This window comes from Podarcis raffonei, chromosome 10 (genome assembly GCF_027172205.1).
Source record: "Podarcis raffonei isolate rPodRaf1 chromosome 10, rPodRaf1.pri, whole genome shotgun sequence".
Lineage (NCBI taxonomy): Eukaryota > Metazoa > Chordata > Lepidosauria > Squamata > Lacertidae > Podarcis > Podarcis raffonei.
In genome coordinates this window covers 34,903,504-34,919,212 of record NC_070611.1, presented here as the reverse complement: position 1 = coordinate 34,919,212, position 15,709 = coordinate 34,903,504, and the positions used below count along the sequence as shown (strand labels likewise).

At 39.2% G+C, this 15,709-nt stretch overlaps 1 protein-coding gene across 3 annotated transcripts in view; it reads right to left on the bottom strand.

The window, feature by feature from the left end:
• Nucleotides 1–3,948: 3,948 nt before the first annotated feature.
• ZDHHC17 (zinc finger DHHC-type palmitoyltransferase 17) overlaps nt 3,949–15,709 on the bottom strand; it is a 47,298-nt gene continuing 35,537 nt past the window's right edge. Inside the window, exons 11-17 of one of the 3 annotated variants that reach the window (XM_053404664.1) lie at nt 15,204–15,328; nt 13,591–13,656; nt 11,621–11,714; nt 10,633–10,716; nt 10,227–10,384; nt 6,994–7,088; nt 3,949–5,206 (exon numbers count right to left, since the gene is read on the bottom strand). In XM_053404664.1, coding sequence (XP_053260639.1) covers nt 5,068–5,206; nt 6,994–7,088; nt 10,227–10,384; nt 10,633–10,716; nt 11,621–11,714; nt 13,591–13,656; nt 15,204–15,328 — 761 coding nt within the window. In that variant the 3' untranslated portion in view covers nt 3,949–5,067. The remainder of the gene's footprint in view (nt 5,207–6,993; nt 7,089–10,226; nt 10,385–10,632; nt 10,717–11,620; nt 11,715–13,590; nt 13,657–15,203; nt 15,329–15,709) is intronic. The other 2 variants (XM_053404665.1, XM_053404666.1) reach the window with 2 other exon arrangements.

The following is a 15,709-nucleotide window of genomic DNA, read 5'->3' as shown; positions in this document are numbered from 1 at the left end:
TCCACTTCTAAAACAGGAACCTGCTCTACTCATGGAGTCCATAATTTAGAATCCTGGTGTTACTCCACTAAGTATAGCAGGTTCCCTTCTAGGGAATGATGGGATAATGGCAGAGTTAAGGCCAATAAGCTGACAACCACCCATCCCTTGCTCTGCCCCTTTTATAGGGGATGAACACCTGAACAGGGCTAGTGCAAAATGGCCATCATAGCACTATGTTAACTGTCCATCTCAGTAGTTTCACAGACAACATATGTGAGGTTACCTTGATGTCAGAAAGGCAGCAACTTCTAAAAATGCAACTGAGGTATCTTCTGCAGTAGATCTCTGCTCTGGCTATTCTAATTCATGGTATCCTAAAGAGAGACTGGGGGGGACAGGACCATAGCTTGACTCACAAGGAAGTTCCCTCCTCTCTCCTTCCCTACTCCCATTTCAGCTGCACATGCTGTTTGGGAAGAGGTTGGATGGAGCACAGGGGGAACTCTATGAACTCAAGTTTACTATAAGATCCAAGTCTATGATATATAATGCAGTTATGAGAACATTAAGAGTCTGGAGTAACTTCTAGAAAGCCTCAAATCTTGTTATTACTCTTTGAATACTGATGTTCTGAATTGCTTGTAGAGTTAGCCCTACAACTATTGCTACTCTATCCATAATTGGCCAGGGTTATGACATTTTGGAATATACACAGTAACAAAAATGTCATTTGTGATTCAGACTTCTGCAAAGGGACCAGTACTTCTAACCACTTACTAGGGTATCTTCAACATTGTGGATGAGGCAGTTCACCAAGGCACTAATTTCTGGGGACAGGGGAAGAAGCAGACAGGACAGTAACTAGAAAGCGTAGGGAAACTAAGGTTTCACTTGTTAAACAGTTTCTTGTGTTATAGACAAAAACAATTTTTGTCAGATTTTATTCATTTGGTAACTTGTTCCCATATCCCTACTCCATAGTAGACTTCACTACAGAGATTTTAGACATCTAAGTATATATGAACTATGGGCTTTGCTATTTTTGCAGTATGAACTGGGATAATGGACATCTTATTTCAAGCCAAGATGCTATTTTGCTTTTGTTAATCATGCAAGTTTGCTTGGTATGCTTATGTACATGTGGGTCATTTTGAAATTTTTGAAGCAAGGACAAAGTATGCATGTCTCAACAATAAATGGTTAGGCTGCCAAAGAAATGACTTCATATCTCCTTTCAACGTCATCTGTGTGCACAGCACAATTCTGAACAAGGATCCCCAAATCAGAGTACTAATTATTCTTTAACTCTGTGTTCTTACAACCATATAATTAACAAATCAAGGCCAAGGGCATATACAATAAGAGCAAGAAATGCTTATGCAATAACAACAGTTAAAAGTTATTTTCACTACTTAACCAGTCATTTTGGCCAAACTGCAGCTACCTGACAAACTAGAGATCTGCTGTTCCCAATCTAAGCACCACAGTAAGTGTTACTATTCTTTCATAGCAAAAAGCAGCTCTGTCACCCACCTCAGAAATTATTCTTTTGCCTCCCCAGCTTTCAGTTCAGGTTGGGGGTGCAAAAGGAGAGACATGGCTTTAACTTTGCATCACCTCTTCTCCCCGTGATATCAGGTGGGTGCAGTGCAGGGCTGGGCCTGGACCAGTTCTTGATTCAACTAGCCCACCCCCGCTATAGAGCATAATTGCTATTAAAGCCTTCCTGCATGATCTTGGCTTTCAAAGGCTGGGGGGCAGGTGGGAGAGGGAAAGTACAAAGTTGGTTTAAGAATAACCTGTGGATCAGAGCTCCCCAAACGGTTTCTCGCAACATGTTAAGTGTGTCGCATGAACGCTCCCCACACTTCTCCAGAGGCTGGAAAACCGAAGAACTGTGCGGTGAAATGATGCATGTCTACAAAGTGTCACCAACATGCAAAGTTTAACTCCAATGCTGAAAAAAAATGCTCCGCTAGTCTACTTACTGAGGTAGCAATGGGCTCTTTGGAGTAACCTCCTAATTAGCAGAAAAAGGAGCCGATCTCTTAAGAGGAGTAAGTTCCTGAGTGTTCTGAGCAGGAGAACAAGAAACTCTTGCTGAAGTAAAGACAAATGCTAGCATCTAGGAGACAAGTATTTATTTGATTAATAACTTACAAAAAATGACAATTTTAATTTATGTAAGGAGTGCTATTTTTATTAAACATTTTACAGATTTTGTTCACCATTTAATACATCAACATTTTGACAGTAGTAAAATAATGCTTGGCACAGTTATAAATAAGGTAAATTAAAAAAATACTCAGTTTTAAACAATGATGCTCTTATGCATATTACCTGTTAAAACAACTTAGGAGAGCATTGAGAAACTTAAAACCTGCAAAAAGAAAATAGCTTATCTAGGGCAGAAACAAATTTTTCATTTGCTTGTTCTGAATAGATCAATGAATATCTATCCAGTATATTTGGATCGCTTTCATGCAGCCCTCTAGAATGGTGTGGTCTGCTGCAATAAATAACAGAGTTCTTGGTAGAAAAAATGCTGCATAGATACTACCCCCCAAAAAACTGCCAGATTTCAGAAAAAAAAACCGTTCAGTATTTCAGACTACTAGAATTATTCTAGCTGCCTCAGATGTAGAACCTTCTTCTGGGCAATTCTAACTCCATTATATTTTCTTTTTGCAGCATAGAGTTAAGCAAAATTTACACCCAAGTATTTTGGCTCAAATGAAGTAGGATTTATTTTCACTATCAAGGACAGAATTATTTGTACAAGGAATCCATATGGTGCACATTACTGTAACTTGCAAAAGAAACATAGATGTATGTTACACAGATTTTTCTGGAGCTATGAAATATATTTAGCAAATAGAATATGGAGGGCTTTCAACATCAAATGAGATTCTGCAGAGCTACACTTTCTCCAAAAGGGAGTCAACTCCATGTAATGTAAAATAAGAAATAGATGGCTCTGCTCAAACATCTTCAGCTTGAAACTAAAGTTTACAAGTAGTGTTGTAAGAATAATATATTCTTATTATAGTTCTAAGTTGTATCTGACAAAATGGCACAGGCCTCTTTTGCCATCCCTGCACCCAACTTCATTCTCTTTCCCTCAAAAATAGTGTGTCAAAGACAAGGTTGAATTTTTCCAGTATTAAACATTCAAGTACACTAATGTTGCACTTCTGTAAATCTTGATATCTGGTACTTGCAAACTATGCACACCTGGTGATCAAAGAAACAGCTAGAGGGAAAATGCCTACTTGAAAATACTGAACATCGACTATTTACAGTTTCACTGCTCCTCTTACTAAGGCAAGGGGCGGGAATACCACTAGATTGCTTTAATACCTGTAATCTGCATATTACAGGAAATGCTAGTTTTGCCAAGCATCAAACATGCAGTGAAGTTGCAGGGTACAGTGCCTATTAACAGCAATATTGATCATTACTAACAAGCCCATTAGATATCTTCCTACATTTTTGGTTGGATAAAATGAAATGAGCAGCTTTTAAATATACTAACACACACACACGCACACACACACTCACAAAGAGAAAACTATTTGATAAATTATGTATATACAGATAAACATTCTTTACACTGGTCTCGATCATCTGTATTAAGGTCCCCTCCCCAAATCCCCCTCACAGGATTCTCGAACCACTATGTTGCTACAGCACTTAAAAAGAGAACTTAACCGATTTTTCAAGTCTCTCTGTAAACAATAGTTAAGGAAGCAGTGAATAATTCACAAGGAATATATAAAAATGCTGTAACATAAAATCAGTGCATCACATTCAACAACATAAAACTCTTCTGGAATGCAACTTCATACCACTTCTTACCTTTCAAATATACCTGGTTCTGGTAACTTTGAGACAAACAAAAGTTAAGGGTGTTTTCTCACTTGTCATTACCATATTCTTCAAGAAGCCATGTAATTTCCCCCCCCCCCACTTAAATCTGCTACAAAGGAATTATAACTTTCTTTAGCTTGAATTCCATCATTTTATGTAAAGCAAAAGAGTTATTTGTTAATCAGTTTTTACTTCTCCAGCAGCCACATTCAATTTAACTGCAGTCATATCCTTCCCCGCTCTCCTATTACTGAGAGTTGGCCCTTTCACTCTTTGGTTCCACCTACATGACTTTGCACATCTTCCAACGCTCCAATGACTGTAGACTACCTCATGCAGAACTGTACCTACTACTTAGGTACCAGCATTTCACTGACTGCATATATTATACGTATTTATTTAGTTTTTGCAGATTATTATGCTATATTTTGTTTTGTGGTCTAATTTTCAAAAGTCGTATCATGCACCTAAGTAGGGCTTTATACTGGACGAGAGAGATGTAATTTTGTGCAACTTCACCCACCCTCCCCGAATATACATCTTCACACAAGGCTTATTACGAGTAACTCAATATATCGGAAACAAGACAGCTTTAACAGCCAACAGCCATTACATTTACGTAACAGTTTCGTGACTAACATCCTTCTGCGTCCTGCTTCCAACAACTTCACGCTTTATGGTAGATGCCCAATAAGACCACATGATTCTTCGGAGTACTGAATGCACATTTTCAATGCACATAATACTATAGCAAATCTGTACAAAAATTCCATTACAGGAAATATAATACATTGATCTCAAAGTCTGGCTGCTTTGTAAAATTTGACTTTAATTCCAATGAAATTGTTCAAATTATGAAATAAATATTTCATGTTCAGCACAGCATGACTTTAGTATGTTTGTATTTTAACAATCTCATGCTCCATTGTGAAAGCAGTTAAAAGGAAAGAAAATGGCGTGAATATGTCTTTGTGAATCATTCCCACGGTAAGGACAGTTAAAATCCCTTTCTTATCTTCCTCCTCATTGTCAGGATTGGCAGTTTATTCTGTCCTTTGATTACATCTGTTAATAAAACTGATGTAGAGAAGGTACCATTAGATTCACTGTTAGCTCTATTCATAGCATGCTACTGTTCAAGGGATGTGGATTTGAGAGAAACAAATTTTCAGGCACCACTCAGATACGATATGCTCACAGGTTTGGAGGTGGGTGTTACACTAGCTGGTAGCCACTTCCAGTTGTTTGGTCATATTCTATTGTATACTGCCTTGTCCAGTCCACAATAACAGGACGAAAAAGACCGCAGCATCTGAATTCAAAGAAGTCTATAATGTTTCTTATGCATCCATGGCTAAAAAATACAAACAGAAACGGTTACATAAATATATGTTAGTTCAGCAAGTGCAACGATGTTAGTCAACATTAATGAGGACTCACCCCCCCCCCTTACGTATAACTGTGCTTGTTGATACTTACAGAAACATTCACTGCTATGGAGGAGTGAAAAGCGTCAGCTATCAACCAAGAAGCCACACAGGGTTGTAAACTCTCAATAGGAAGCTTTAGGAAAGCTATGATTTCTTGGCTTCAGTTTATCTGCCCCCTTTATAATGGGGATAATACTTCTGACCTAGTGTATTGGGTTTGGGGAAGGACTGATTACATAGCACATGTGAGATATTACAAATACCCATTTAAATTGGCTAGAACTGAGTGAATTCATGGTTCTGATGGAACACAATTCACATATCTAATGTGGTTGCACAGTCTGGCCACTCCCACAAGTGAGAGTATGATCACTATTTCATCAGATATTCTATAAGTCTCTGGATGCTGCTTTCAACAGCTCTGGATATGATCATGTTCCCCCTAAAACAGCTTTCCAAACTTTTTATGTTGGTGACATACTTTTTAGACATGCATTATTTTGCGGCACAGTAATTCAGTTTTATTAGCAAACTGGAGGTTAAACTAACCCATTTCCCCAGGAGGAGCGTAGGGAGTGTTTGCATGGCACACCTACACACTGCAGCTGACACACTAATGTGTCGCGACACACGGTTTGGAAAGCTCTGCCCTAAAAGTTCAGGTCTGTGGTTTGTGGGTTCTCATGGATCAATTACTATCGCCAGAGACAAAAGTGGTCTCAATGGCTTGAGTGCCTTTATAGCTTTGTCTGATGGCCCACTCCTTATGGATAATCCGACTTCAGTGGCTTCCTCCTTGTTAACCTTATTTAGACAACTACTTGAAAACTGTTATATGTAGGGCTGCCTTTGAAGACAGTCCAGAAACTGCAGCCTGTGCAACCAGACTGCTGATTAGACTTTTACTTTTTGATGTTATTAGATTGCTGCTGTTTGATCATACTATTGGTGCCCTTAATTCCAAAGGAAGAAAGATACACAAGAGGAAGAATAAGGCAGGGTGAACGGGATAAAGAGGTTTGGGGAAAGAAGAAAATGTAGGAGTCTTTGTCAATTATTAATGGGATCGTAGAGAAGAGAAAACGGGACCAAATTAGAGAAAGAGAAAGCAGATGTCTGTGTACTCTAAAGTATTTTTTTTTTTAAGGAATAATCTTTCATTTATGATAATGTTTATTTTGAATGTTACTAGGTAGCTAGGATTTTTTGTGCACGTCAGTACTAATGGCGTAATTGCTTCCAAGAGAATCCAAGTATGTGAACAATATGAAATGGTAAATATTTGCATATGCATGCATATGCATGAGGGAGAGAGAAAATGAAGTGTATGCTTTTTAGTTTTAGTTTTGAATTTGAGGGTGCTAAAAGAGAAATGTGTTTCTGCTCATGTTCCAGTTATTTGTTTAAGGAAGTTGTAGTCCACATTTCAATTTGTATAAAATTCCCAGAGCAGGTAAACTATACGACAAAAAATACTTTTGATACCCTTCAAACAGTTTCCCCAATCAAGATCACAACCCTAGCTCAGCTGCTTTCCTGGGAACAAGTGGAAAGAGATTCACATTTCTGTGGCTACCTTTTAGGAAAGGGGGGGAAACAACCCAGTACACAGAATCCATTCACATGCGCTATTTAAGCTTTACCTAACTTGTGAATACCACCCGCATGTTTGTATAAACACATTTCCATGTTTCTTTATCTATGTACTTACTTAAATGGGCTTTCGATAGATGTTGTCGTAACTTTAAAGTGCTTATATCGTCTTGCATTCATCCTTTCATTTGTAGTAATACCTAAACAAGAGATCTGGGAGAAAGGGAGGAGGGGAAGTATTCAGAGTCTTTGAAGATGTAGCATATAAACCCGCTAAAGGAGGCATGGGGAACTTCCAGCCCCTAATTCTTATTAGGCCTGGAACAGGTCCCAATTTGGTCCACAAGGTGGTTCCACCATGTCCATCTGCCCACATCTGATATCATATACACATCAGGCGTGGGGTAGGGAAAGATGCAGCTGCCAATATACAACAGGGAGCCTTTAAGCACTTTCCCAACTGCTAATTAGCAAGGGAGACTTACTATCACCACCAATCGACTGTCTACTGGGATCAGCAGGCCTGCTGGTATAGATTGTGCTATGCAGCTTCTCATGGGGCACTCCACAGCACAGCAAACTGCCTGTTGAACTCGATAGTGCAGCGAATCCAAATGGCCTTGAAGTGAGAACCTATCAGCTGACAGGTAGTGACGTGAAGCCCACTGGAATAAGATGCACTATCAAAACCCCTATAGGGAAATCTGTAGCATAGGCAATCCCTGCAAAGTGGAGGTTGAAGCCAGAACTGTTCTGATGTACCGTATTTTTCGCTCCATTGGACGCACTTTTTCCCTCTTAAAAAGGAAGGGAAAATGTCTGTGCGTCTTATGGAGCGAATGTGTGGTCCCTGGAGCCAAATCGCTATTGCCCTGCGCTGCTGGGCTGCTCTTTGGGGGTGGGGGGAGGAGCCACGCGGCTCTGCTGGCAGCCTATGCTTTCCCCTGAAGCCCCGACAAGGTTTGCAAGCAGAGGGAAGGCTGTGCGCCTTTGCCCCACACTCCTGGGGTGCTCTTTGGGGGTGGGGGGGGGGAAGCCACACTGCTCTGCCTATAGCCTTTGCTTTCCCCTGAAGCCCCGACAAGGTTTGCAAGCAGAGGGAAGGCTGTGCGCCTTTGCCCCACACTCCTGGGGTGCTCTTTGGGGGGGGGAAGCCACACTGCTCTGCCTATAGCCTTTGCTTTCCCCTGAAGCTCCGACAAGGTTTGCAAGCAGAGGGAAGGCTGTGTGTTCCTGGGATGCTCGTGGGGATTAGCAAATTGCCTCCTAATTCAACTGCAAAGGATTGCCTAACTGGATTCTGAGCTCCATTTGAAGTTTAAAAATATTAAGTTTGGGGATTTCTTCAAGTAGCAGTTTTGCAGAAATAGTCATAAATACATGCAAAGCATCTCCACAAACCAGTAATAGTGAGCTCAGCTAAAACTGAGCAGGCATCTGGCTCAGGAACAGTTTAAACTGCACAACTATAACCAGACATCCTGTGTGTTTGTGTGTGGAACATGTTCCTAGCAGCTAATCTTTATTGCTGAAAAGAGGCACTGATATTCCACTCCAAATCTATAATTCATTATACAAATTCTTACAAGTACAGTCCACCTATACCAAACCAAAACATTGTGTTCTCTTGTTATTGAATGGAAGCTATTTATCTGCCCTCTTTTCCTCCTCTGTTCTTTGCTGAGTCACCCCATTTTGAATCTTCCTTTCAAAACAACCATGCCTGTTTTGAGAAAACTTCCCAGATTTAGGAACTGGAGCGCAATCATTTGATCTCTTTGCTGTTCCTCCATACTCCAAGCACTTCTCATTTGCACAGCCCTGGTTTCTCTCCCTGACTATTAATATTATTGATTAATAACAGTAAAATGCTCAAATTTTAGTTTTTGTGACTGCTGCAATACTGACTTCCCAGTGATAATGAAAACAGCTACATTATAATGGAATGTCTGTCCTTTTCCCATTCTCTTCAATATATACCGTGGCTCGCTTTAAAGTAGCAAAGTGGACAGGAGCCACACACTTTGCTGTTTTAAATAGTTTAGTACAACATTTGAGTCAGATATTTTTTTTCTTGTTTTCCTGATCTAAAAACTTGGTGCGTCTTTTGGTCAGGTGCGTCCTATGGAGTGAAAAATATGGTAACTTCAAGACCACCTTTGACAGCTTAGTACAAAGATGAAACAAGTTATAGCTAAATGGAATACTTTTTCTGTATTGCATGCTAATGGAGTTTGCTGTTAATGCACAAAAAAACTTCTTTGATACACTGGATATATACTGATGGTTGCTCTGAACCATGATGAACTTAATAATAACTGTGAGTTAACAGGTTCAATGATTTATTTTCAAAAACAGTCAAGCAGTAACCTTGGGCCTGCTAAAGAGAAAGTTTGTCATGTTAACATTTTCCTTTCCCTACCCGACGAAACATTGTTAGTGTTATATTACTTTGCCTATTATTTTGAGACACTGACACAAATAGGCTGTGCTTGGATTATCATAGTACATCTTAATAATCCAAGATAAGAAAGAGCTTAGCGCCTCCGTTTCTGCAAGTGAGGGAACATGCCAGGATGTCCCAGTTAACAATAGTTTCTTTTTGTGTCTTAATTGCTGACCATCATTATCTAAGCAAACCCTCACCCCCAAACACTAATGGCTACTTGGACCAATTTCTTTAGTGAGACTTTGCATGTTCTGAACTTGCCTGGGTAAAGTCTTTATTGACTGTGTAAAAACAGTCAATTGCGTTTCAGTGATGCAAATTCCTTGCCAGCAGAACAGCTGCATCCAATATGTACTTGACTCCAAGTCTTTTCTATTCTCCTGTGTGTTTCTGTCACTCATGATCATTTATGATAAGAGATACATGAAAACAGATTTGAAACTAGCCACTTATTTTTTTCAACATTTTTGTATACCAAACCCAACCAAGTCCCATAGTGCTGGCAATCAAACCTGGTGGCACCCAAAGGCTTGGGAAATAAGTGCATTTCAAGTTTGATGCTTTGCATTAAAGAGAGAAACAGCCAAGGGCTTCAATATGCATTCAGATCCTCACATATGCAATGGAATTAACCCCCGGATTCTCAGGAAGGTTTCTGTCAGCAGAATGAGGAAGTAAGCACTTTTCAGTGATTTCCCATCTCCTCTGCAGCCCTCCCTCAACCCCAAATCTGCTCTGGAGAATCTCCCATCCCTCTGAAGCAGATTTAGGAGGCTGGGTGCAAGGGGAAGGGTGGGGAAAGTTCTCTTGTCCCTATTCAACTGGCCTTACTGCTTTACTGTCAGTGAGCAACACTGCTGAATGCAACCCTGCTTGTTTGCATATTAAGTGCTTTCTCCTACCTGATACATCTGACACATTAGCAGCACAGCCACCCACATGAAGTGAAACACGCTATTCAAAAACATCCAGAACATCCAAGGTGAACAGGTGGCGATTTGTGTAATATATGTCCAAAATCCATCTGCTGTGTAAGTAGTGTGACAGTGGATTCCCCAATCTGGAATTAAAAAATACGTATCATTGGATTAGAATATGATATCATTGGATTAGAAAATGTTCCTGAACATGAGCCTGCAGAATACAGGGCATGTTGCATGGGGAACATTTCCAAAAGCATTTTTTATGAGAAAAGAAAAACCCTACCAGGGAACAATCAAGGTATAGGTTAACGTTCACACAGAACATTGCAGTCACAGTAGGACTTAAACTAGGCATTAAGAAAATGGTTCAGGAAACAATACTCACAAGAGATACACCCATAAATCATCCAGCAAATCATGAATAGTAAAAAGAATAGATAGCCCATGAAGTAACGATGGTTGCCAGCTCCTGAGAAGAAAGAATGGAAGTAAATGTATTTGTTTTTAATGCTGTTTTAACAAGAGACCAGAAAGGGTCTTCTAGTAATACATAATATATAAAGCATAGCTTTCCCTGCCACAAGACTAGGAGAGTCTAGAAGAATCTTATTTCAGCACGGCAATGCAGTTCATCACGTGTTTTGCAAATAAAGCACAAGCTCCCCTGGGGAAAGAATTGGGAAGTATTCAAGAAGTAAATGAATAAGTGAGCATAAATATGCAATATGCAAATATACAATACAAAGCTGACCTTCAGCCCAGTAACATTTTCTTCTCCAAAATAAAACTATTTCATTTGTTTATGAATACTAATATTACCCTGAAATTTATTTATTTATTTGAATATTTATAAACCACATACTCAAAAAAAAGAAAGTGGTACACAATAAAACTATTAATGCATCATAAAATTGTAAAAGAAAAAAAGACCAACACTATATCAAATCAGTTCTCTAAAAATGCTCAGGCATTCTGTTGAGATGAATCCATTTGGAAGTGCTTCAAATGCAAAGCTTAAAGACTGTGTCTTAGCTTCACAGTCACTAAGATTTGTGACCATACTTGCTTCAAGATCACCTACCAAACATTCACATGAAAAACCTGTGTTCCCACAAAAAAGCAACCCTGCTCTCTGCTGTATTCATTTGCTATACTGCTTTAGCTCCCAGTGACAAAGACCGTTGGAGGTCAAGAGGCAGGCTGAGCTTGTTTATGCTTCTAAACTATAGAATAAAAAATGTTTGGCATCTTCTTGGTCTGATAGCAGTGGTGAATACATGAATACTAAGAAACTGTACTATGCTAAATGCACATACTATTTGAGATTGAAAGCTAAACATGATGGAAATTTTCTATTCCTTATCAGTACTTACCTACGCAGTTACCAACCCAGGGGCAGTGATGATCAAACTTGGCTATACATCGATTGCACACACCACAGTGTTTGGACCTCACCGGTTTCCGTATCTGTTCAACAGATTTTTATATGCATACAATGTAACCCGCTTTTCATATTATCAATCTTTAATATGAATTTTGAACACAATGTTGCTATTGTTGCTTCTACTACTCATGCATGTCATGATACCAAGAATTTAAGAATGTAACCACGTGGAGCCTGTAGTTCTAGCTTCACCTAGCAAAAACATACCTCCCTTACTTTAACTTTCCTCTAAACGGAAGCTTTGTATTTGTCACCTACACCCACTAGACAAGTCTTATATACTATACACAAGTCTTACAGCATTTGCAATCGCCAATCTAAATTAAATTGAAACAAGAAAATTCTCCTTTCCATTGCGAAACAGAATTTCCCACCGTTCTATTTACTGCCGACACTGAAACTCTGAATTAGAGATCAAAGAAACTGATGACGATACTGATGGAAAAGCTTGCAGAGTTTACAAAAGATTAAGTATTTTGGTGATTTTTATCATCTGCAGTTAGATCAGTTACTTATGGGACGATGCATAAATAATTTGTATTCCATATAGAAAAAACTGAGCATAACACTGCTGTAATGCTGTCGGTGAAAACATTTCATCAAAACAAATGTTAGCGCACAAAATACATTTTATCTTACACCTACAACACTTAACATTTTTATTTTAAAAATAGTGTATGTATCAAGTAATAAACAATTTGTCTGAAATACAAAATACTCAGATCTGTAGTCAAGACTATCTTATCAATGTCCCAAAGTAAGAGAACACTTATGTTTCACCATATCTCAAGTTCTTAAAAGATTTTCATACAGAGCAACAAGTTTTTAAGTACCATTATAGTATCAAATAATTTATGCAACATGATATATGGTATTTAGTTTTAAAGGTTTTATATTAAAGAGTCCAGAGTTGCATGTATTTAGATTCTGGATAGGAATATAAATGTATCATAACAATCTCACAATTCCTGTATATTTTGAGAACATTATTATATAAAGCACATTCTGCTTACTTCATTACAGATGTTTTAGATAAGGCAAAACTTTTACTGAAGTGCCAGTTGATAATAACTAATGTTGATATTTACTTTATACACACCACAAACTGAACAACTAAATTTCCTACAAAATATCCAGTATAAGATGTGTGTGTATCTAAAATGGCACTGTAAATTTAATCTGAAGTTGTTAATGGAAGTATTTTCATGGTTTTGCTCTATACTCGGAGATCTATGCACTTGTTTGATTTAGTCACAATCTGAAGTAGTCCTGTTCTCTCTCCTATTTTTAGGATTCTAATCCAGGGTTGTCATTCTAATCCAGGGTTGTCATTATGATACATAGGAACAACAATAACTTTAAGAATTACTAGGAACTCTTGTATTGCTCCTGCTAAATACTTTGGTAGTGGAAAGTCTTACCACAGGGAGTGGCAACAGATACCGTAGCACACCTAGTGTACTAGAACATATCTTTTTCTATTTGAAGCTCTGGAACGGTCTGCTGCCCAGATTTCTATACTGACTTAAGAGAGCCACTGTATTTTGATATAAAAACCTGTGGGTGTTTTAAGTTAAGCTTCTACCCAAATCCATCTGAACTTGTGTCAAGGACATCCCACTGGAATACAGAGTCCTAACACAGTGGGACAGGGACTCCAGTAAGGAATTTTGATATCCTGCTTTCTTCTGGATCCATCACAACCACACTATGGACTTGCCTTTTCCTATCCCTAGGAAGCGTGGCATTCATATGCCCAAATACTTGCTTAGTATTTTAGTTGGCAGAGGCTCACTTATACCCTGTATGAATATCGCAAGGTCAAAGAATACACACATTTTCTAAACAGACGTGATGTTAAAATTGGTAATTTAATTACATGTAAGCAAAAAAGCATACTACCAAACAGGTACTGCAGAATATACTAAGGTCCAGACTTCCTGTCTCTGCAAGTTCCACTATTGTCTGCAGAAAAGCAAAATGAAGAATATTTAATCATTTAAGAACCATATTCATACATGCTTCATAAGTCGACAAACTTATGTCATAAAACAATTTGTTAGCCTTCAAGGTGCCAGGAGATTCTTGGTTGTTTTTACTGCAAAAGCTACCCCACTAGAAATCCAAACTTCTATTAACACACTCAGATTAGTTTAACACCATCTCAAGCTTGGGCAAAAAGATCTTAAAGGTAAAGGTACCCCTGCCCGTACGGGCCAGTCTTGCCAGACTCTAGGGTTGTGCGCCCATCTCACTCAAGAGGCCGGGGGCCAGCGCTGTCTGAAGACACTTCCGGGTCACGTGGCCAGTGTGACATCGCTGCTCTGGCGAGCCAGAGCCGCACACGAAAACGCTGTTTACCTTCCCGCTTGTAAGTGGTCCCTATTTATCTACTTGCACCCGGGGGTGCTTTCAAACTGCTAGGTTGGCAGGCGCTGGGACCGAACGACGGGAGCGCACCCCGCCGCGGGGATTCGAACCGCCGACCTTTCGATCGGCAAGCCCTAGGCGCTGAGGCTTTTACCCACAGCGCCACCCGCGTCCATCTTAATCTTAATGCCATTTTATTCACATCAAAGAAATTCGGCACCACTAGAGCCTACATAAACACATGTGTAATTGGTTCTGCCCCACTTGCCTCTAAGATACAAGGGGACTCTATCCAGCAGCAAGATCGGTAGTTTCTGGCTGCTTCTCAAGATTGCACCAGCATTAGGGCTGTTGGGTCACTCCCGTAACAGGCATATCCTTCCCAACCTCAAAAATGTATCCCCTTGCATTCAGTTTGAAGCCGTTACTACCACCCTATGTTCTGCTGTGGTGACATGAAGAGGATAGCTGGGATACATTAAAATCTCCCAATACACAGAACACTATATCGGGAAGGAGAGTATACAGCCTAGTCTTTTTTCTGGACGTGCTGGTTTCCTTTCAAGGATGACATCTTCACCTTCATTTTCAACTGGTTCAAAAACAATTACACCATGTGATGAGTAATCTGTCTGGGCTTAACCTTCAAGGTGCCACAACTCTTTCCACAATTATTTCTTGGAAGTTAAGATGCATACTTGAGGGATTGTGTGTGTGTGTGTGTGTGTGTGTGTGTGTGTGTGAGAGAGAGAGAGAGAGAGAGAGAGAGAGAGAGAATGTGTGTGTGTGTATCTACACACACACACACACACACACACACACACACACACACACACAAGTTTTAAACAAACACCAGAAATATCTGGATGACCTCAGCAGATTTCTCAGTAGCAAAGCATTCACTCTGCTTAGACTACAATTACCTCTGATGTTCTTAAATGGAACAACTTGGCAAAACAGAGACAGAAACAATTTTCAGCAACTCTCTGTCGCCTCTGCAGCCCCCTGTGCCCCTCTGCGGGAGGCTGGGTGGGGGACACTTTCCTGTAATTGCTTTGATTAGAAAACACTTTGAGTGTGTACACAGAAAATCTAAACAACATCTTCAACCACTAACAAGAATGGACTGTTTTGCTTTTTACCTTTTTCTTTTGTTCTTCTGTGGCTTTAATTATTCCTGGGTCTGATTTCCAAGATTTCCCAAAATTGTAGAAAAGTGCAACACTATTAGCAAGAAATGGAAGGTGGATGAACACAAAATTTAGATGTATTAAATGTTAAGGAATTTAAATATGTTTTCTTTCCTGTTAAAAATAATTATTATCTGAAAATAATAGAATTCTGCAATACACTTTTTTTGTTGCTAATGCATTTCACAGGGAATGTACTAGATGCATGTCAAGACATCTAATAATCCTTTTTTGTCATTATATGCTGTTCAAGTGTATCATCTTGTCTTAATTAGTTTGATAGCTCCAAAATTAACAGTGCAACATTATAAATGTTCTCTCAAAAGTCTGAATTCAGTTGAGCTTATTTCCTAGTCAATGTGTTTAGGATTGCAGCTTTTGTATCTCTTTAAATCATTTTCTGACAGAAAACATTCAAATGGTCAACCATTTTTTAATATATTTTTTACTGTTTATGC